At 50.1% G+C, this 23,047-nt stretch overlaps 1 protein-coding gene across 1 annotated transcript; it reads right to left on the bottom strand.

Annotated features, from left to right (window-relative positions):
* Positions 1-2,698: 2,698 nt before the first annotated feature.
* On the bottom strand, positions 2,699-17,902 carry ACP7 (acid phosphatase 7, tartrate resistant (putative)). The gene is made up of 13 exons (XM_004776196.3): positions 17,781-17,902; positions 16,722-17,027; positions 10,649-10,849; positions 10,174-10,356; positions 9,128-9,251; positions 8,832-8,894; positions 8,629-8,743; positions 8,428-8,535; positions 8,289-8,346; positions 8,145-8,212; positions 7,974-8,045; positions 4,857-4,994; positions 2,699-3,093 (listed from the first exon to the last, which is right to left on the bottom strand). Exons 2-13 carry the CDS (start codon positions 16,840-16,842, stop codon positions 3,028-3,030), a joined length of 1,317 nt encoding a protein of 438 aa, XP_004776253.1. The 5' UTR covers positions 16,843-17,027; positions 17,781-17,902; the 3' UTR covers positions 2,699-3,027.
* Between the last annotated feature and the right edge of the window lie 5,145 nt (positions 17,903-23,047).

Below are 23,047 nucleotides of genomic sequence, written 5' to 3'. Positions count from 1 at the left end.
TTGAGGCCAGTGTGGCTGGAGCAGAGTGTGCAGAGACAAGCAGTGGGAGATGAGGACAGGGAGGTGACGGGGGCAGATCCTGTGGGGTGGGCTGCGGCGAAGACGCTGGCTGTCTCCCCAGGGGAGATGCAGCCCCAGGAAAGCTGAGGCAGAAGAGGGACACGATCTGACACAAGTGTCCACCAGTCCCTTGGGCTACTTGTAGAGAGCAGACTGGGGATGGGGGGGAGGGGAGCGCAGAAGGGACACCAGGTAGGAGGCCAGGGACAGGTCGACAGGACCAGGATAGGAGGCCCTGGAGATGGGAGAAGGGGACAGCTAGCTTCTAGATAGACTTTACAAAGTCAACAGAATTTGCTAGCTGATTAAATGCAGGATGTGAGCAAAAGAAGAGTCAAGGACAACATCAAGGCTTTCAGCCTCATTTAATCCCAAGGCCATGCCATAAAGGATGATCATTCTTTTGTGACAGATGATGAAACTGACATTCAGAGCAGGCCGCCAACTCCACATCCCACAGTAAGTGGCAGAGCTGAGATTCAAACCCCATTTCTGTCCAGCCCCAGTGCCAGGCCTTTGCTCTCTGTGGACCCCCTCCCCCCCGGCCCAGGCTTGTTCGCAGCCTCCCCGGCCTGGGAGGGAACACGCCAGGTGCACGTGGGGACCAGCTCAGGCTTTGGCTGCAGTGAGCGATGCAGGACTCCGTGGCTGGCGACCTCACGGGCAGGGTGCCTCAGTGAGGCATGCCCTCATTGCCGGTCACCTGAGTTAGGTAACCACGTTGCTCTGCTCGCCCATGAACTCCTACAGGGCCTGGCTAGGGCTGATTCATCGCTGTCCCTGGCGTGTCCCTGGCCTTGTCCAGCCAGCACGTGGCATGTGGTGGCCTTCATTAAGGCAACAAGTATTCATGAGTGACTATCTTGTGCTGGGATGAGCTGGGGTGAGCCCTGGACCCCGCCCTCCTGGGGCTGACAGTCCAGTGGGGGAGACAAAGCCACCCCAGACAGTGCCGGCCCAGGGCAGGGCTGGGATGAGTGGGCACGGGGCAGCCACCCAGCCTGAGAAGGAGTCTAGGAGGGGTTGGTGGAGGGGACAGACCCACAAATGGACAAGTTGGCCTTGGTCTCCTCCTGCACAGACCCTTAGATCGAGGGCACAGGCTGACCACAGACAAGCACAAATCAGTAAGAGGATTCCAGGAAGCTAAGAGCTAGAAGTGACGGAGAGCGGGGATGGGACAGAATGACAGCAACTCTCCTTGCTGGGGCAGTCAGGAAAGGCCGAGACCTCAGGCTGAGAAGGTGCCAGCCTAGGATGAGCCCAGGAGAGGGGCTGCCAAGGGTGAGAAAAAGCTTCGCATAATTCAAGAAACTGAAGGAAATCAGTGTGCCTTGGGCACAGTGTGGGTGGCGAGGGGAGTAAGTAGGAGTAAGCTGAGCCCTCGCAGCTCACAGCTCATGGAGCCATAACGTGAGGTCGGCCTGCAAAAGTGGAAGCCCACAGGCTGCCCTGGGGAAGCTCTAAGCCCTGGGGCCAGCACCCAGCTTGGCCTAGGACTCCTGCAGTCAGATGTGTCTGTCACCAGCTCAGAGCCCTCCTGTGGATAAAGGACAAAGTCCTCCTGGGCCCCATGAGGCCCCACATGATCTTTCCCTATCAGCTCCCTGTCTCTGTCTTCCCCTACTCACTCTGTCTAGGATGCGTGGGCCACCACACTGATACCCTGGCAGGGCCAGTGTGTATCTGCCTCAGGGCCTTTGTACTCGTTGTTCCTCTACCTGGAGCACTCTGCCTGTGGCTTCTCCCTCAGACCTCTTCAGATCAAATGCTCACCCTCTGCGTGAGGTCTCCCTGATTATCCCTGTAAAAACTGCCACTCTCCCCTCTCAGGCCCCTTCCCTGCTTTTTCAGAGTGCTTCCCAATTTTTTTTTTTTTAAGATTTTATTTATTTATTTGACAGAGAGAGATCACAAGTAGGCAGAGAGGCAGACAGAGAGAGAGAGAGGAGGAAGCAGACTCCCTGCTGAGCAGAGAGCTCAAAGCGGGACTCGATCCCAGGACCCTGATATCATGACCCGAGCCGAAGGCAGCGGCTTAACCCACTGAGCCACCCAGGCGCCCGTGCTTCCCAATTTTTACCCTGCTTTACACTTTTCTCATTTATTGTGTTTGCTGTCTGACCCCCTGGTTAGAGTATCAGCTCTGTGAAGGCAGAGATCTCTGGCTTGCTCACAGCTGTCTCCCAGGACTGAGACCAGGGCCTGGCACATGGGAGATGCCCAAGAAATAATGGGTGAATACACAAAAAGGAAGGGGATAGAGACAGGGAGGAGAAAAGGAAGGGAAAGGGGAGGAGAACAGCAGGTCTGTGAGATCCTAAGGCTTGTCAGAACCCCCAGCTTGGAGGCGGGAGTGTTAACACTTCTCAGTGCTGGGAAACTGAGGCACAAGGCAACACTGGTTTAGGGTGCCTTGGGCAGTGGGAGCCTTGAGGGTCAGCCTAGGAGGAGAAAGTCACTGACACCACCTGCTGGAGAGTGGTGTCATGACAGCCAGCCAGCCGTATCAACCCTGCTGACTTAGGGGTGCCCATGGCCCCCCCCCCATGCGAGGGGGTGGGGGGTGGGGTGGGAGGGGAGGGGCGGGGAGACGGCCCAGGGGGCATCCCCGGCAAAAGTGCACAGTCCACGGAGCCACAGCTGTAAGTCTCTTTATTCCTGGGGCCCCGTAGGCACCCCGCCCTGTCAGTGCTATGCAGGGGAGCAGGGCTGAGCAGCCCCACACCTGCCCTGCTTTGCTCTGTGCCTGGGCGCTGACCTGCCCATCACGGCTGGTGGTACCCCCACCTCTCCAGGAGGGGAGAGCTGCTCCAGTTGCCATGGGGCTGCATGCACCCCACATGGGGCCTCAGAACGGCTGGGAGTCAAGGCCTGCCCCAACTCTTCACCTGGGCCTGGGCAGTGTCTGGTCACACTAGCCAAGGCAGCAAGGCCCAGGGTTCCTGATGAGAGCCGCCTCTGTGCCTAGAGGTACATCATCCGGCCAACTAGCGGTCTCACGACCCAGACATCATCCACAATCTTCCCATCCTGCAAGGGACAAAAACAAAGGAACTAATGAGAGCTGCAAGTCCTGACTCCAGGGCTACGGACCTGAATTTTTAATGGGCTGTGTGACCTGGGGCAAAATGCTAGACCTCTCTGAGCCTCGGTTTTCCTCATCTGAAAAGTGGCGATGCTAGGAATATTACCTACACCATAGATGTTGTGGGGATTCAATGAGATTATTTGTAGAAGGTTTTTTTTTTTTAAACTTTTTTTAAAGATTTTATTTATTTATTTGAAGAGAGAATGAGAAAGAGAGAGAGAGAGAGCATGAGAAGAGGGAGGGTCAGAGAGAGGAGGAGACTCCCTGCCAAGTGGGGAGCCCGATGTGGGACTCCATGCCGGGACTTCAGGATCATGACCTGAGCTGAAGGCAGTCGCTTAACCAGCTGAGCCATCCAGGTGCCCTGTAGAGGGCTTTTTATTTTTTTTAAAGAGTTTATTTATTTGACAGACAGATCACAAGTAGGCAGAGAGGCAGGAAGAGGGCGGTGGGGAGGGGTTAGCAGGCTCCCTGCCGAGCAGAGACCCTGGGATCATGACCTGAGCTGAAGGCAGAGGCTTTAACACACTGAGCCACCCAGGCACCCTTATAGAGGGCTTTTTAAAAAGGGATCCCAGAACATGGCAAGGACTATGTAAGGTTTAGGCTGTTATTATGAGCACAGGCCCTGGAGTCAGACAAACATCACTGACAGCCCAGTACAGCAGCTCTCTACGTGGCCTTAAGAGTGTTCCCAACTCTGAGCCTCACTTCCGTATTCTTTACACAGGGGAGAACTGAATGCAATAAATACACAACTTTAAAGCCTGCCTCTGGTGCGTGCCCAGCTCAGTACACTTGATCTTAGCCAAAAGGCCAAGAAGCGATTCCCTGCTCAGTAAATGAGTTATTTGTAATAAAAAGAACATGGTCTTTGCGGTCAGATCCCAGCTCTGCCACCCTCCAGCTGTGTGACTCTTGGAAAATTACTTCCCCTCTCTGAGGCTTCGTGCTCTCATCTGTACAATGGAAAGAAAAACCATCCCATGGGATGGCTGTGGTGATTAAAATGCTACTAGATGTAAAGAGGCTAGCCCAGCATCTGATATACAACAGGTGATCAAGAAATCACAACTATTATTCTTTTAAAATGACGAAGGCAGGGACATCTAGGTGGTGCATTTGGTTAAGTGTTCGATTCTACATTTCAGCTCAGGTGGTAGCCTCAGGGTCATGAGATCAAGCCCCACATCAGGGTCTGTGCTCAGTGTAGAGCCTGTTTGAGGCTCTCTCTCTCTCTGCCCTTCTCCCACCCCTCTTAAATACATAAATAAGTCTTTAAAAAATATAACACAATTATAATGGCAAAAATAAACCTGAATCGTGATTATTTGGGTCCTTCTAGCCTTGGGCCACTTCTACCAGCCACAAATCATACTGGTTTCCCTCCACCTGCTCCTACCACCTATTTTCCGCCTCTGCTTCAGGTTGATAAGTACCTATGGAATTTAGCATGCTTTGGAAACTGTTCTCAGCACTTTATGTATAACAGGTCAATCAACTATTATCATCCCCTTTAACAGACAGGAAAGCTGTGGCTCGGACAGGTGAAGTAAATTGCTGGAGGTCAGCCAGCTGGTAAGGAGCCGAGGCAGGATTTGAACCCAGGATTCCCAGCTCTGGAATCCATTCTTTTAACCGATTGGCTCCAGAATCCACTGGGCCCGGTTACTCAGGCAGGCGACTGGGCACACCACTCACTGACCTGGTCGTCCGACACTTGCTGGATGTGGAGGTGGGTCCCGTTGAGGATGTGTAGCCGTGTGTACCCATATTCCTTCACACGCACGGCGCTCCAGGGCCGAGGGAAGAGGGAGAAGGGGGTCAGTCGTTCCTCACAGCCCTGCCAGACAGAACCCTTTAGACCCAGGGCTGGGGTGGGTGGAGAATCCGAGAGCAGCAGAAACAACCTCCCAGGCCAGGACCCTGATGTCCCCGAGGAAGACAAAGTCTGTTAAGCCTTGACCTCGCTAAGACTTCTAGAAAAGGGCTTGGCTGTGAGAGACTGCCCAGTGCGGCATTTTCTGTAAGAGCCCTAGGCTGGATGGCACCCAAAGGCCCATCGTGGGGGTCAGTTAAAAATGTCATGGAGTGGGGCGCCTGGGTGGCTCAGTGGTTAAGCCGCTGCCTTCGGCTCAGGTCATGATCTCGGTGTCCTGGGATCGAGCCCCGCATCGGGCTCTCTGCTCAGCAGGGAGCCTGCTTCCTCCTCTCTCTGCCTGCCTCTCTGCCTACTTGTGATCTCTATCTGTCAAATAAATAAATAAAATCTTTAAAAAAAAATGTCATGGAGTGACTGTCACAAAGCAGGGTGTCACAGAAAGGGGGGCGAGATGTACAATAAAAGGGAAAATGCAATTCGAAGAATAGATAGAAGTCACGGGTCTCGGCACTGTTGGCATGGTAGACCCTCCAAGAAGGCTTTTTAAGTCACCAGCCCCTGGGGGAGAGCGAGTGCTCAACCTTGCAGAAGCCATGCCAGCTGGCATGAGCAGAGAGCACGTGGGACCTTGAAAAAAAAATCACCATTTTGCTGCCATCATTGTAATCATGAATGAAAGCAAGGCTTATCAGTAGATGGCCAAACTCACCGTGCAAGTCGGAGGACTAACCACTATCATGTGGCATAGTACCACATGATCTCTCCAGGAGGAATACTATATTCATCATCATTCATTATATATGATACAAAAATATTATAAAATATTAATATAATAATAGCCACAGACAAATAAAATAATAAGATAAAATAGAGATTAAAAGAGATGTGGTTAGGGTGCCTGGGTGACTCAGTTGACTGAGTGTCAGACTCCTGATTTCGTCTCGGGTCATGATCTCAGGGTCGTGGGACAGAGCCCTGTGTTGGGCTCCTCCCTGGGCATGGGGCCTGCTTGGGATTCTCTCTCCACTGCCCCTCCCCTCCCTGCTCACACACACACCTGCTTGCACATGTGCACTCTCTCATTCTCAAAACAAACAAAGCAGGGTCGCCTGGGTGGCTCAGTGGGTTAAGCCTCTGTCTTTGTTTTTTTTTTTTTCAGATTTTATTTATTTGTCAGAGAGAGAGAGTGAGCACAGGAGACAGAATGGCAGGCAGAGGCAGAGGGAGAAACAGGCTCCTTGCTGAGCAAGGAGCCCAACATGGGACTCGATCCCAGGATGTCGGGATCATGACCTGAGCTGAAGTCAGCCGCTTAACCAACTGAGCCACCCAGGCGTCCCTAAGCCTATGCCTTTGGTGTTTACCTCTTGCCCTCTGCACGGTGTGATTTTTTTTTAAAAGATTATTTATTTATTTATTTATTTATTTGACAGGTGGAGATCACAAGGAGGCAGAGAGACAGGCAGAGAGAGAGAGATGGAAGCAGGCTCCCTGCTGAGCAGAGCGCCCGATGCGGGGCTCAATCCCAGGACCCCGGGATCATGACCTGAGCCAAAGGCAGAGGCTTTAACCCACTGAGCCACCTAGGTGCCCCAGTGGTCTGAATATTTTTAAAATATTTTTAAAGATTTTATTATTTGAGAGAGAGATGGATCACAGAAGGAGAGGGAGAAGTAGGCTCAGCAGGGAGCCTGAAGTGGGGACTCCATCCCAGGACCCCAGGATCATGACTTTAGCTAAAGCCACCCACGCATCCTATGCACTGTGTGAATTTTTATCACAAGTGGTTCTTACTTCAATCTTTCTAATTCCTAAGAACCAGCTTAAAAAATAAGCCCCCTCTCCTTGCAGAAGTGAGTGATTCCAAGGCAGAGAGGGAAAGGGCAGGAAAACGCAAGAATCTTTGCAGTACCCAATAGGGCCAAAAAATAAGAAAGAGCTCACAAAATGACAGGGGCACTCAGATCTGAAGAGTTCCCAGTGGCCCAACCCAGAGCAAGGTGATCAGTAGCATAAATCACAATCATATTGGATTATCGCCCACAGGATACAATAATTACCCGTGAGTCCACACTGGTATAAATCAGTAACGAACTACATAAATGGGATGGAAGGGAGGACTCTTCCTCATGAGAGGACTCTAATTAATCAATCCTGGAGGAATGAGGGAAACAGAAACTTCCCACTAGAACATCACAGTAATAACTGTTGCCAGCAGGACCCACAGGGGATTTGAAAATCAGTGGGTGAAAGTTGGAGGAGAGACAGGAGATTTGCATGGCCGGAAAGTATCTCCCTGAAGATACTTATTAATTAGAAAGGGAGATATAATAACTTTACAGTGGAGGAACCTCCTTAACCAGGTGATTCAGAGACACACAGACAGCAGGAGCCCCGGGTCCCATGCACCGCGGAGAACACAACATCACTTCTAAGATCGCCTTGCCCAAAATGCGATCTCAGCCAAACGACACATAAACCCAGACGGGGGGGCCTGCTGCAAAACTGCTGGCCAGGAGTTTTGCAAAATGTGCAGGATGAAAGACAAGCAAAGACTCAAGAGACACTGTAACTAACTTGAATGTGGGAACTTGGAACAGAAAGCGGTTATCAGGGAGAAATTTGGTGGAAAGTGAACGGAGTCTGGAGTTCAGTGGCAGTGATGATAATAAGAAGCCCTCTGTCTTTGGATCCATCCGATAAACCCGGGCAAGCCCCGCTCCTAACCTCTGCCACTTGTTGAGCCTGGGACTGGATGAGATTTGACTGCCCAAGCCTCTGTTTCCACATCCGTACAATGGACCTGTGACAAGGGCTACCTAAGCTCTCAGGGAGTGGGGGAGAGGTGGGGACAGCAGCTGTATAAACACCTGGCCAGTACAAGAGGCAGAAAAAATCAAGAGGCAAGAAGCCAAGCCACCCTCCCCCTGTGATGCTCACAGCAGATCCCGTGATAATGTGGACGGGGCCTCGAGGGTTGGTGTAAGGCATCTCTCGGCTGCCATTAAATACCTGGAAATGGGAACAAAGGAGAGAGGCCTGTCACACCAGGCCAAGCCCTGGGTGTCCTGGGGTCCACCGACACCGACACCGGCCCTCCCTGAGCCTTACCTGGTAGTTGTAAATGGGCCACAGGCGTTCATAGGAGTGCTCGTGAGCCCACAGCTGCAGGTCAACCCCTGAAACAGAGAACGTTGGGGTCAAGCTGCCTGATCCTAGGGAGATTGGGGGGGTGGGGGTCCCCAGGTCACTCACCGTATTTGTAGAAAAGATCCTCCAACCCATAGAACTTGCCACGGAGGCCTTTGCGAACCTGGGGAGGGGAATGGGGGACTCAGGCTGGGCACCCCCCCCGCCTGGCTCCTGGCATCCCACCCCAGGGAGGGGTCCTCACCTTGCTTTCATGCCACGTACAGTCATCCAAATCGGCATTGGAACAGTACATGGGCCGGTGGCCCATGGTAATGATCCACGGCCGGGCTGCCCGGTTCTTATTGGCTTTCTAGAGAGAGGGTGAGGGGTGGGATGAGGGTGAGGGGCGGGGTAGGGGAGGGGAGGGGAGGGGAGGCCGGGCAGGGGTAACCACCTGTGTTACCTGGAGGTCATTCTCCAGCCAGTGGAACTGTCTCTCTACCAGGTGGCGGCCATAATTGAGGAAGAAGTACACCTCAGTGGAGAAGGAGATGATGTGTGCAGGGCCCAGGTCCCAGCTGAAGAGGTCAAAGGGCATGGGTCAGAGGTGGGAGTCTCCTTAGCATCTTACATCCATCCTCCAGTCCCCAGGATCTCCCAAGTTACCTGTACCACAGGCCTTCATTGTTCCCTGGCATGCTGAAGCGGGCCTTGTAGTTAGAGAAGTTGCTGGATAAAAGGAAGTGAAAGGGTGGGGAGAAGAGGGTCTGGGTTCCTCGGCCCGCTGCCCCCACTACCCCACTGCCAGGCCGGGTCTGGCTCCCAGTCCAGCCTCTGTCTCCTCTCCTCTCACTACTGCTCATGCACTGCTGTAGGTTGAGGGACTAAGGTGAGACACTTAGAAGGACACGTCTGTTTGCACCGGTCAGGCCCACACCCGCCCTGAAGCCCTGGGCCCTCACTAGCGTTCCTCGTGATTCCCAGGGCACGTCATGTAGGGCAGGCTGGCAGCCACAGGCTCGATGAGCCGCATGAACTTGTCCCCGACACGAGCATTGTCCTGATCCATGTTGTAGGCGAAGTCTCCTGGGGAGCCGGGGGTTGGGGGGAGGGGAGAGTAAGGACCCAGACCCTGCTGTCCTCTTGCCAGAACCGAGAGACCCAATGGCTGCAGCCCCTGACCCCGAGCCATCTCGGTTCTCTGATCCTTACCTCATACCACCTGCCTGTGCACTTGGAGCTATTTCCTGAATAGCTCCTGAGCGCCACCCCCCCTGCCCCCCCCCCCTGCCTGCAGAGATCACACTGGTCTCCCATGCTCTGATCACACAGGCCACCATCTCTGCTCGCCTTCTTGTCCCCTCCCAGGACAAAAGCCTTTACACTGACATGACCTGGTACTGGTTTTGTAACAGACACGGTTCCAAATGCTTTACATACTTGATCACCTGAATTTTCCAAATATCCTCTGAGGTGGATGTCATTATTACCCCACTTCAGATGGGGAAACTGAGGCCCAGAGGGGTTATGTGCTCATGCAAGGTCATGGGGCTGGTTAGTAAAGATCCAGGAATCAGGCCCTGGGAGTCTGGTTCCAGAGAGTGCAGTTGCCAACCATATTAGCCCCAATCTCTGTCTCCCATCCATGTCCCTGTCCCCTGAAGCCACAGCAGCAATGATAATGACAGGGAACACATAGCACTTACAGCATGCCAAGCAAGGTCACTTACATAGTCATCATGACAGTCCCATGAATTCGGGACCACCCTTAGCCCTCACTGTAGTAACGCAGAGGACAAAACCAACAAGGCACACGGCTCTCTGTTGGAGCTGGGATTTCAACCTGGGCAGACTGGTTAACACAAGACACCCTCTCCGGGGCCAGTGTCTCATCACCTGTCCCTTGAGAACCACGCTAACCCCAGCCCAGTGCCCTCGATACCCCCTGGATCACCTCCCTCCCAAGCCCCACCCCACGCCTCCAGGCGCGCCCTTGCCAATGCCTCACCCACATGCAGAACAGCATCGTACATGCCCTTCTGGGTGTCCCTGCGCAGCCGCGGGAAGGCCTTCGGGTTGTCAGCTCCCAGGTCCCCAAACACAGCCAGACGGGGGCTCCAGTGGGGACCATTCTTCAGGGCCCGGAAGCGGAACCTACGGCTCCAGCCCTGAGAACTGCCGCAGCGGTAAACTGAGGGAGAGGGGAAGGTCACAGTCAGCTAGGAGCACCCCCGGCTGCCTCCACTCTGCTCCCCCAACCCATCTTCAGTGGGTGGGGGAAAGAAGTGGGGACTGTGGGATTCTGACCCATGCCCTTTGGTCCACTCCGCCCCAGACCCCAGCACCTCCCGTTCTCATGCCAGAGTCTCGTAAGAGAGGCATTACCGGCCCCGCCTGAGCCCCCTGCCAGTGGCAACTTCTAGTCCACACCCCACCCCTCTTCCTGCTCCCCCCTCAGCACTGGGACCTGGGGCCCCTCTCACCATACTGGACCCCCGGCAGCAGCCCCCGCAGTGTGACCCGGTGTATGTAGAGTTTCCGCCGGAGAACGCCCCCATCCACAAAGGGGCTGAAGGTGCCCTGGGCCCGGAGGGGCAGGGGCCCCGCAAGCTGCAGCCCGAACTGCACTTCGGAAGGGGTGGGGACCCATGTGGTCCAGGTGACCGTCATGGCGCCCGGCTCACCTGGGGAGGAAGGGCAGAGCAGGCAGGCAGCGACGCCTGAGCTGGAGCAGGGGAGGAGGGGCGGACAGAGCGAGGGGCGAGAGCCAACAGCTGGGAACACTAGTAGTTAGGGACTCGGGTGCCGGAGCTCCCCAGGTGAAACCTCAGCCTTGCCATTCCCAAGCTGTGCTTCCCTGGGCACGTCCCTTCACCTCTCTGCGCCTCGGTTTCCTTATCTGTAAAGTGGAATAATAATGGTTTCTACTCTAAGGGTTTCTGTGAGGCTTAAACACAAGCAAAGCACTTAGGACAATGCTGTTAGGATTCCATGAGGGAATGGACATTAATCTTAATATCATTATTTACTGCGTGCAGCCCTCGTGCCAAACGTTTTGCATATATGACATCATTGAGGGGTTATAAACTCGGATGTCTAGAAGCCTGCTAGGTCATATAAACGGGGACAAAGTCCAGCTGGAAGGAGTCAGGCCGATGAGAGTGATGGAGTGTGAGGAGAACTGTAGATGTGCCCTATTTTAAAGGGACAGCCATAGCTTGGTCTCCATGCCAGAAGCCGGCCCAGTCTCCCTAAATCTGTCTTAGAGACTTCTAGAGTAAGTCTCTATATGGTGATTTTTATATGTCAGGAAGATAGATAGATACATAAATCCAAACTTTTTTAAAAAGATTTTTTGTGTATTTCTGTGCATGGGGGGCAGGGCAAAGGGAGAGGGACAAGCAGATTCCCCACTGAGCAGAGGCAGACAATGTGGTGCTGGATCCCAGGACCCTGAGATCATGACCTGAGCTGAAGCCAGAGGCTTAACGGACTGAGCCCGCCAGGGGCCCCAATACATCGAAACTTTGAAGTGATTAACTCAAAATTCGTAAATGCCAGCCACCAAATCAGGATTTTCAACACACCACATGGTCTATAGGCTGCTGTTAAGAGCATGCTCTCCTGTCCCAGGAACAGGAGAATGCATGTGCTCCAGATTCTTCATTGCAGCCCTGTTCGTAATCACAACATATCGGAAATGACCAAAACGCCCACCCCTAAGAGAGGGGCTGAAGTGACTATGTAACTGCCAGACAGTGGAGCACAAGGGAGCTATCCACAGAAGGAGGACAAGTTTTAGGAATGACATCCAGGAGAGCCAGTGAAATTAACAAAGCAAGGTACACAAGAGAGTCACCTACTCTTTACATAAGAGGATAGACGGAGGTACATACTCATCTGTACAGAAGAAATACAGGAAGGATCCAGCAGAAAGGAAAGACATGGGTTACTTACCTGGGGTTGATGGTAATGAGGTAGAAGAGGAGAGACAGGTACAGAGCAGGAAAGACCAGGAGGGAAAACTACTAACTTTTTAGTGTAATTCTGACTCTTAGAATTATAGTCATGTTCCATATTTCCTTCACATACACCCCAAATAAACTAACAATTACAATAACAATGCGGGAAGAAGCCAGCATGGAGTATAAACACTGACCAATGGATGAAACTATATTTACAAAGTAAATAAGCACTCATGCGGCGAGGTGGGTCACCATGGGGTAGGTCTTGACTGGATGCTGTAAGACTATAGCAAAAAGTTACAAACTTCCAGTCATAAAATATAAATAAGCCACGGAGATGAAAAAAGCACAGGGAATATAGTCAAGTATATTGTACTAATGTGGCATGGTGACCGAAGGGGACTACCCTCACTGTCGCTATGAAACCTACATAACATTGGATGTCAACTTATACTTCAGTAATTAAAAAAATGCTCTTAAAAAGACTACAGAGGAGGCACCTGGGTGGCTCAGTTGGTTAAGCACCTGCTTTCAGCTCGGGTCATGATCTTGGGGTCCTGGGATCAAGCCCCATGTCAGGCTCCCTGCTCCACGGGGAGCCTGCTTCTCCCTCTCCTTCCTGCTAATGATCTCTGTCACTATCTCTGTCTCTCTCTCTCTCAGATAAGTAAATAAAATCTTAAAAAAAAAAGACTACAGAGAAAAAAAACTTCACATACACGTTGTCACCTAGTAAGTGTTCTTACAGGGAAATAGGCAAAGGGGCACATGGTAAGGGGACAGTGTGTGTGTGTGTGGGGGGGGGGGGGGGCAGATGGGAAAGGGGAGGGGCCCACAGTAGATCAGATGTGGTCCAGAACAGCACAAAGGGGCTGGGAAGATGGAGAGTGAAACTGCTTTATGCCTATACTTGCATCAAACAAATACCTAAGTATACTGTAGAAGTGGGAGGTAGGTTTTTCAATGCTGGAGAAAGAAGTTACAAATAAGGAAAGAAGAAGGCTAAAATAAGCCCGTGATGTTGGACTCGAATCAGAGGTATCAGTATGATCTCATGGTAAGAGCTATATACATACAGATAGGGGAGCTCGAGATCTGTGTGTGTGTATGTGACACATACACACACATTTGTGTAAGGGCCTGGAAACCGTGATACCCCAGTAGCCACGAACACACCCAGCGCTCAGATCTTGTTTCTAAATACCCATTCTCCAGCGAAAGAAACCAGGGCTCCTTGCAGAAGGGTTGATTCCAAATACTGGGCAGGAAATAGACAAGATCAGCCCAGAATAACATGTGGTGCCAGAAAGTGGGGGAGTGCTCAAGGAACGACGAGGGCTTGTCAAAAGAACACAGAAGTCCATCCAAAGGAATTCCAAAAGACCAAACCCGGGACAATTCGAGTCACAAGAAAAATAATGATGATATTGGACATTTAATCCAAGAAATCAAAATAAATATCTGTAAGTCAATATTGAAATATAGAAATTAATAAGTGAATGGATGGATGGAGGAGGGAAGGGACAGCTTTCCTTATAGTAAAATTTCCATTAGACAGAAAGAATTAGAAAGCCACAATATCACAATTAGGCAAACACCACACTAATAATTGTCACAGGCAAGATCGACTGATGGACGCTAAAATCAGGGGGCAGAAGTCTCAAGCGAAATGTAATTTGCACAGTCTCAAGGAATCTCTCCCAAGATATTTATTAACCGCAAAGGGAAGAAGAAAAATCCTATGGTGGAGAAACCCAGCAGGCACTGTAACCACACAATGAAGGTCAACATCACCAGTAACAGCAATGAGCTATGTCAGCACCAAGTGGGAAAACTGCTGACATTCCAACAGGGTCTGTAGTTTAGTTAATAGACTATTGTACCAATGTTAACTTCCTGTGGTTTTTTTCCCTTAAGATTTTATTTTATTTTTTATTTATTTGAGAGAGAGTGAGAGAGCAGGTGTGCAAGAGAGCACGAGTTGGGGGTAGCGACAGAGGGAGAAGCAGGCTCCCTGCTGAGCAGGGATTCCCAACATGGAGCTCCCCACCCCAAGACCCTGAGATGGAGACCTGAGCTGAAAGGAGACGCTTAACTGACTGAGCCACCCAGGTGCCCGACTTCCTGGTTTTAATAAACATATTAGGGCACCTGGGTGGCTCAGTCAGGTAAGTGTCCAACTCTTGATTTCAGCTCAGGTCATGATCTCAGGGTCATGAGATGGAGCCACAAGTCAGCTCCAAGCTGGGCATGGAGTCTGCTTAAGATTCCCTCCCTCCCCCTCTCTCTGCCCCTCCCCTCCCCCTGCACGCATGTGCTCACTCTCTCTTAAAAAAAAAAAAATTGGGGGGGGGGTGACTGGGTGGCTCAGTGGGTTAAAGCCTCTGCCTTCGGCTCAGCTCATGATCTCAGGGTCCTGAGATCGAGCCCCTCATCGGGCTTTCTGCTCAGCGGGGAGCCTACTTCCTCCTCTCTCTCTGCCTGCCTCTCTGCCTACTTGTGGTCTCTGTCAAATAAATAAAATTTAAAACAATTTTAAAATAATAAACATACTGTAATTATGTAAGATGCTAACATAACAGCAGGAGAAACCGAGTGAGTGGAATGTGGGAACTCTGTAATATTTTGTAAACTTTCTGTTAAATCTAAAATTAGTACTAAGTTCAAGTTTTAAAGTTAAGTATTGTGGGCTCTTTGAGCCAGTCTGCCGGACTTCCTGACTTTGTGACCTGAGGTCAGACCTTCTCTATGAGCCTCAGTTTACTCTTCTGTAACATGGGAGTAGCAGTAGAACCTCCAGCTTAATATCCAGTCTGAGGCTAAGTGAGTTATCCCTCTGACACACTTAGACCAGATCTGCTATTGTTGCTGTGCAGACCTAACAAGAAACTCCTGTCATCCCACTGGATTTTCCCAGCAGTGCCCACAAGATGGGTTTCAAAGCTGTTCCATTTTACAGAAGTCTCCAGGCAAAGTCCTTTGTCCAAGGTCATTTGGCCAATGGATGCCAAAACCAGTTTATTCACCTGGTTTCCGATTCTGCACTGCAACTAACCTGTAAGAAACGATCTTCCTTCCAAGTGTCAAGGACATCAAAAAACAAGGGAAGCCTAAAGAACTCTCCCAACTAGGAGACTAGAGGCGGCAGCAGGATGCCATGTGGGATCGTGGATCGGATTAGTGGAAAAATCGGTGAAACCCAAACAAGGTCCTTGGTCCAGTTAGTGCTATGATGCCAATGTTAATTTCTTAGCTTTGATAACAGGTACATAAGACATTGGCATTAGAGGAAGCTGGGTGACGGGGATATAGGAATTCTGCATTATCTTTGCAACTCTTCCATAAATTGAAAGTTAATTCAAAATAAAAAGCAAAAATTATTTGAAAGACAGGGCTGTGTTTTGAGTTTCAGTCCAGTATCAAAAAGGAATAGGGGGCACCTGGGTAGTTCAGTGGGTTAAAACCGCTGCCTTCAGCTCAGGTCCTGGGATCAAGCCCAACATCAGGCTTTCTGCTCAGCGGGGAACCTGCTTCCTCCTCTCTCTCTGCCCACCTCTCTGCCTACTTGTTATCTCTCTCTCTGTGTCAAATAAATAAAATTTAAAAATGAAATCAAGCCACAGTCATTTAAAAAAAAAAAAGGAATAGGGCACAATTATTTGAAACTCCCTTTAAAATCCTCCTCCCTGTTTCAACCGGAGTCTGATGAGACCAAATTTTCTTCATATATATCATACAAAGCAACACATGGAAACAGAAAGGAGCAGAAGCAGATGTGGGGAGAATCTGGCTGCCTCCTATTAAGCCAGACATTAAAGAGACTTAAAAAGATGTAAACCAATGCTACTCTTCTCATTAGGTTTCTTTTCTTTTGTACAGTACAGTTATTTTTCATGCAAAATGCCATTTACCTTAACACAAAATGGATGTGTTACTGCTCATTTTCAATGACTTAAACATGTTTAAATGCCTCCATTTTAGTCTCTAATATAGCAAATATTATGGATATAACTCACATAAACTAAAGCTCCTTGAGGTTCTCAATCATCTTTAGCTGTGCAAAGGGACTGAGACCAAAAAGGGACCCTGAGACAAAAAAAAACATGGCTATACTCCATTTTGCCACTTCACAGGTAAGAGCTCTCCTTTATGAGGTCCCACTAGTACTTTCCCATTGTCCAGATGAGGAAGCTCAGACCAGAGAGGTTAAGTCACTTGCCCACCGTCACACAGCAAGTAAGTAGCAAAGCAGGGATTAAAACCCAAGAAGTTTGGGTCCAAAGCGTCCAGAGTTCAAGGCCTATGACCACCCTTAGATCAAGAATCAGGAAGCAGCTTTGTGGGGAGACAATGAGCAAAGACAACAGCGGTCCCCTTTGGAGAACACTTATTACAGCCTGGACACCATAATCATTTCCCACATAGCCAGGTGCACCACTACTTGGAACCCCCATTTAACAGAGCCAGATAACTGAGGTTCAGGAAGAGCAAGCCACCCCCCAGGGTTCCACAGCAATCTGCATGGGATACTGAGCCCCCAACCCACTGGGCCTCCCTGGGAGATGCCCAGAATGTGGTCCCAGAAACTTACCTGGGTAGGACAGGTGGACTTGCTCAGGGGCAGCCTTGGGAGCCACTGGGGTCCCCAGGACTCCCAAGGAGAAAACCAGGAGCAGACAGCAGCAGGACCAGCAGGGACAAAGGGGGTGCATGGTAAGGGGACAGTGTTGGGGCGGTGGGGCAGATGGGGAAGGGGAGGTGTCCACAGTAGATCAGATGCGGTCCAGAACAGCACAATGGGGCTGGGAAGATGGAGAGTGGAGGGAGATTGGGCAACGTCAGGGCCAGGAGGGGGCAGGATGGCGGGGAGGTCCTCAAGGGGATGGTTATCCAGATGCTAGAGAGAAAACAAAAATACTGATCACTATCCAGAACCAAGTGTCCTGAGACTCACTGTGTGCTAAGCACTTTGCATAGATTAACTCAAGGGAGCCTCACAACATTCCTACGTGTGGTGGCTGATATGATCATGACCACCGTATCACTGATGAGGACGACGAGCCACAGTGATTCCCTGCAAAGCTAGGACTGATGGGGCTGGGGCTGGAGCCCTGGGGTCCTGGTTCCAGAGCCCTGGCTCTAACCCACATCTCACTCTCAGCAAAAGGTTTGGGAGTGGGGTGGGGCCTCTATGTAGAGAGCTGTCCTTGGCAACTCCATCGCCAGCATTCCATCCTGCTCTTAGCAACCCCAGCTTCTTGGACCTATGGCCTCCTCCCCTAGCATTGCTCCCTGCTCTCAGAGCTCATCACTCTGTATTTCAGCATCCAGCCTTCCATTTTGGTCTGAGTAACCCCAATCCCCCACTCCATCCCCAAGTCCCCCCAGAATTTCCATCCTACCTGGAGCGGCCCCTTCCCCTCTACACCCCCCCCCCATCGGCATCCCATCCTGCCTCGGTGGCCCCCATACCCCCAGCCCTGCACCTGCACACCCACTCCCCTTCTCCCCAGCCCTTCCCCCTGGCTCCAGTTTGCTCTCCAGCTCCCAGAGGACCTGCGGGGGGAGGGGAGGCGCCCAGCCAGCCCAGGACCGTCAGCCCGGAGGCTGGAAGATGGGGCAGGGGACTCCCTCCCGGTCCCCGGCTCACCCTCGGGCGCCAGCTGCCCGCACGCGCGCGCACGTCTCCGGCCACCAGTGAGGAGGCGGTATTTATGAGTTTGCTGGTACCATGGCATCCTACCGCCCACAGCTGTCCCAGCCCCGGAAGAGCCTAGCCTGCCTTCTCGAAGTGACAGGCTCCCCAGGCAACCGGGGCCCCGGGTCTCACAGGTCCGGCCGGTCCTGGGCGCCTCACGCCCACCAGCAACCCCCCTCCCTCCGCCCCACAAGGCGGGGCGTGGGAAGGGGGATCCAGAAAGGTTTGGTACGCCGCAGCGGATACGTCCAGGCTGACCACCAAGTGAGCGCCCTGACAGGTAAGGCTGAGCTCGTCCCCCAGCCACCCCACCCCGCGACGGCGGAGTCCCCAGGGCACGGACATTGGCTCCCACCCTCGGCCCTGCCAGATCCCCCGGTACGCAGGTGTGCCGGCAGGCGGGGCCTGCGACCCAGAGGATTCCCCTATCCCTTCCTGACTCCTCTTCCTCGCCATTCCTTCCTCCTTCTCCAAGCTTAGCCCACGGATTCCCCCCCACCCCACCGCCAAGAACCCCCACTCCACCCAGAGGCATACTCAAAACACAAAATCAAAATCCGGGAAAGGCCTTGCTGCTTTTGAGCTGGGCGCCCTAGGCAAGTTACTTAACCTCGCGGAGCCTCGGCTTCTTCACCTGTAAAATGAAGAGAATAATAGTACATACCCTAAGGGCTGTTGAGAGGATTAAACCAGATGAGGCATGAAATTTCATGCTGAGAACGCTGCCTCCTGACCCAGAATAAGGGCTGGATAATAATCAGCTTTTTTATTATGATGAATGCATGAACTCCAGAAATTGCCCTGGGGTCTAGGTGGGAGCCAGTGAGAATTTTCCTGTAAACCTTCATGGGCTGTTTGAAGGTTGAGAGTGGTTTACCACAAAATATGTTTGGAGGTTCCCCCAGCAGCAAGAAAAGACTGGAGGGTCCAGGTTTTTCATTGTTCTCCCTTCCTGTCAGTAGATAAAATGACCCAACCACTTGGCTTTTTTAATTCAAAGTATAGCAGTTTGGGGCGCCTGGGTGGCCCAGTCTGTTACAGGTCTGCCTTCGGCTCAGGTCAGGATCTCTGGGTCCTGGGATAAGTCTGTCACATCGGTGTCATCATCGGGCTCCCTGGCGGGAGTCTGCTTCTCCCACTCCCTCTGCTGCTCCCCTTGCTTGTTTTTTTTTTTTTTTTCTCTCTCTCTCTCTCACTGCCTCTCAAACAAACAGAACCCACAAAGTATAGCAGTTCCGCCTGTTGGGTACACAGATTTTGGACACTGACTCGGAATCCAATGCTACTGAATTATAGAAATATTTTTTATGGAAATCTTTTTTTTAAGTATTTATTTAAGTACTCTTAATGCCCCAGGTGGGGCTCAAACTCATAACCCTGAGATCAAGCGTTACATCCTTTTCTGACTGAGCCAGCTAGGTGCCCCTAAAAATATTTTTTAAACAAATGTGTGTTAAAGTAAGATACGCGCTGCTTCTTCTTCTTCTTCTTCTTCTTCTTCTTTTTTTAAGATTTTATTTATTTATTTGGCAGTCAGAGATCACAAGTAGGCAGAGAGGCAGGCAGAGAGAGCCTGCTGAGCAGAGAGCCTAATGTGGGGTTCCATCCCAGGACCCTGAGATCATGACCTGAGCTGAAGGCAGAGGCTTAACCCACTGAGCCACCCAGGCACCCCATGTGCTTCTTTCTTAATGCATTAAGCTTCGAGATCTACGCAGGTTCCAAAAATTATCGTAACTCGCAAGTTTCAGTGAGTCCTAAATGACTGTAGTGGGATGTGAAAGCATCTTTTTGACCGCTTGCTTACTTGCTTGCTTGCTTTCATTTCAGAGAGAGAGGGAGTGTGGGGGGAGGGGCAGAAGGAGAAGGAACAAGAATCTTAAGCAGGCTCCATGCCTAGCACAGAGTTCCCTCTCATGACCCCGAGATCACGACCTGAGCTGAAATGAATAGTCAGACACTTAACCGACTGAGCCACCCAGGTGCCCCTGATTCCTTCTCATGGCAGAGCTGGAAGTCTGCAAATAGGACAGAAGGACACGGTAAATTTCAATCGTAGCAGTTGTTCTTAAATCATACCCTCTTGAAAATTATGGAGGACTCCAAAGAGGTTTTGTATATATGGGTTATATCTACTGTTATTTGTCATGTAAGAAAATTAAAATGAGAAGTTTTTTAAAACACAAGAATACACATGCATACATTCCATTAGCTATCATATCAATGATGTCTTGACCCGTCAGGCAGCCTTGGAGAGTGAAAAGGACAAACACATTTTAGCATTATTGTGGAAAGAGTTTTGACCTCATCAAGTCTCTGGAAAAGGTCTTAAGGATTCTCAGACCACATTTTGAGGACTACGGAGTTACAGGGCAGTAAAAGCGAAGAGGTCATTGGTTTTCCCACCCAAGTTCATGTAGCCCCTGAATTCCACCTACCAGCTCCGATTAAAAGCCCCACTACAATTATGCCTGTTGGTCTGTGATGCAGGGGATGAAGGCTCCCAGGTCCCTTGTGGCCCCTCCCACCCCCTCCTGCTCAAATCTCAGCGCTCCCCTACTCTCAGGACAAACTTAGAACCATTTCCTCTTCCTCTTTTCAGACAGCTCTGTGTTTTAAGAAATATACTTCCAGTTCTCTTATTTCTTCTGCTCCTAGTGCTGGAGAACAGAACATCTAATCTGGATTACCTCTAGCTTGAGCATTGACTAACTTTGGCAGGTTACTGTAGCTCAGTTTCCCCTTTTGTTGCATGCCAATAATCATAGTAACAGGCTTCTAGTGTTGCTGTGAAGATTAAAAAAGGTGACAGATATCAACAGCTGGGAACAGTGCCTCACACAAAGCAAGTGTCGCCTGCACGCCTTCCAATTATTATTACACCTTAGGCACCTGGGCTGCTCAGTGTAAGATAAGGCTGTGACAAACTCGCTTTTCCAAATCATTTAAAAATTATTTGAACCTTCTTTATTTTGAAATAGAATGTACTTACAGAAAGTCCCTGAAATGTAAATATCCTACTTAACAAATTATGACAAAGGAAACATGGGTAACTGCCATCCAGGCAAGGAAACAAATCCCACCAGCTTTCCATAAGCTTCTTCCCACCTCTGCCCAGATTCTACCTTCTCCCTCCCTGAGGAGGTACCCACCTGATTTAGGACACTGGACATAGGTTTTGCTGCCTAAGGATGCCTTCTTGTAGACTGTTTCGTTGTGCCCTTTTCCCACGGGATGTGAAGAATATAATGCCATATGACCTCTTGGGTTGATTGTGAAATTCGTCTGGGCTGGGTGGGTGAGTGCCATCCGCACCTTCTCGTTGCGGAGTCGTCGTCCGTGGTGTGAAGACACCACAGTACATTTATATGATTATATACCAACAGTGGATGGAAATGAAGTTGTTTCCATGTTTAACTCTTGCAAATAGCATTGCTATATATATATATATATATATATATATATATATATATATACACACACTATAATTAGTGCACATTTTGTTCTATTATGTTCACAACATAGAGTGGACTTATATAATTGTCCCTTGAGCAACATGGCTTTGAACTACACGGGTCCACTTACACATAGACTTTTTACTGTACAATAACCATGTTTTCTCTTCCTTATAATTTTCTTAATAACATCTTCTTTTCTCTCACTTACTTGGTAAGAATATAGAATATATAGAATATAGTGCATATTACCTACAAAATGTGTGTGAGTCGGCTTTATGCTATTGTAGGGCTTTCAGTCAAGGGTACACTATTCTTAGTTACCTTCTGGGAGAGTCAAAAGTTATACTCAGATTTTCAACTGCATAGGGGGTGGGGCTCAATGCCGTTAACCCCTGAGTGGTTCAAGGTCGAACTTACTACACATTTCTATTGGGTGAGAACCCAGGATTAGAATGGCTGGATCCTAAGGCATATATGTTTACCTTTAGTACATACAACCAAAGAATTTTCCAAAGTGGTTGTAATATCATCTTCTCCCTCCACTCGTGTTGGAGCATTCCCACTGCTCCCATCCTAATCAACACTTGGCATTGTCAGGCATTTTGTTTTGAGCCATTCTGGTGGATGTATAGTGGTAGCTCATTGTAGTTCAAACTCGCATTTTAATTTGCATTTCCATTGAACATCTTCTCAATTACATATTGGCCTTTTGACTGTCCTCTTTTGTGATGCGCTTGTTCAAGTGTCTCGCCCAATTTTCTTTCTTTTTTTTTTTTTAAGATTTATTTTAGAGAGAGAGAGCATGGAGATGCGTGTGTATGAACAGGATGAGGGGCAGAGGGAGAGAGAGAATCTCAAGCAGACTCCCCACTGAGCTCAGAGCCCTACATGGCCTCGATCTCACAACTCTGAGATCATGACCTGAGCTGAAATCGAGAGTCCAGTGCTCAACCTACTGAGGCAGCCAGGCGCCCCCCATCTTGCCCAATTTTCTATTGGGTTGTCTGTTTGTTTTAAATGACCTTTCTTTTTTTCTTTCTTGAGAGAGTGTGAGTATGCCCACATATGCACCAGTGGTGGCAGGGGGAAGCAGAGTTAGAGGGAGAGAGAGAATCTCAAGCAGACTCCCTGCTGAGTGCAGAGCTGGATTTCACAACCCTGAGATCATGACCTGAGCCAAGATTGAGAGTCTGATGCTCAGTTGACTGAGCCACCTAGGCACCCCATCTTGCCCAACTTTCTATTGGGTTGTCCATTTTTAATAGTAATTTTAATTTTTAAAAAATTTATTTATTCATTTATTTGACAGAGGGAGGGAGAGCACATGCAGGGGGAGAAGGAGAAGCAGACGCTCCACTGAGCAAGGAGCCCGATGTGGAACTCGATCCAGGGACTCTGGGATCATGACCTAAACTGTAAGCAGATGCTTAGCCAACTGAGCCACCCAAGTACCCCTCCATTTTTAAAAAATGGTCTTTTTTTTTTTTTTTTGGAGTGAGAGAAAGTGCTCATGTGCTTGTGAGCAGGGCGAGAAGCAGAGGGAGAGAGAGAATTGCAAGCAGACTCCTGAGTGTGGAGCCCAACACAGGCTGGCTCTCACAACTCTGAGCCGAAATCAAGAGCTGGTCAATTAATCACCTAAACCACCCTGGTACCTGGCTGTCCATTTTTTAAATGGATTTGTTCTTTATATGTGCTGGACAAAAGCCATTTTTTAGTTGTTTGTTCTATGAACATTTCCTATTGTATAGCTTGCCTTTT

Source organism: Mustela putorius, unplaced genomic scaffold, assembly GCF_011764305.1.
Source record: "Mustela putorius furo isolate JIRA1106 unplaced genomic scaffold, ASM1176430v1.1 tig00000196_pilon_pilon_pilon, whole genome shotgun sequence".
Classification (NCBI taxonomy): domain Eukaryota; kingdom Metazoa; phylum Chordata; class Mammalia; order Carnivora; family Mustelidae; genus Mustela; species Mustela putorius.
This window is presented reverse-complemented; position numbering and strand designations above follow the sequence as displayed.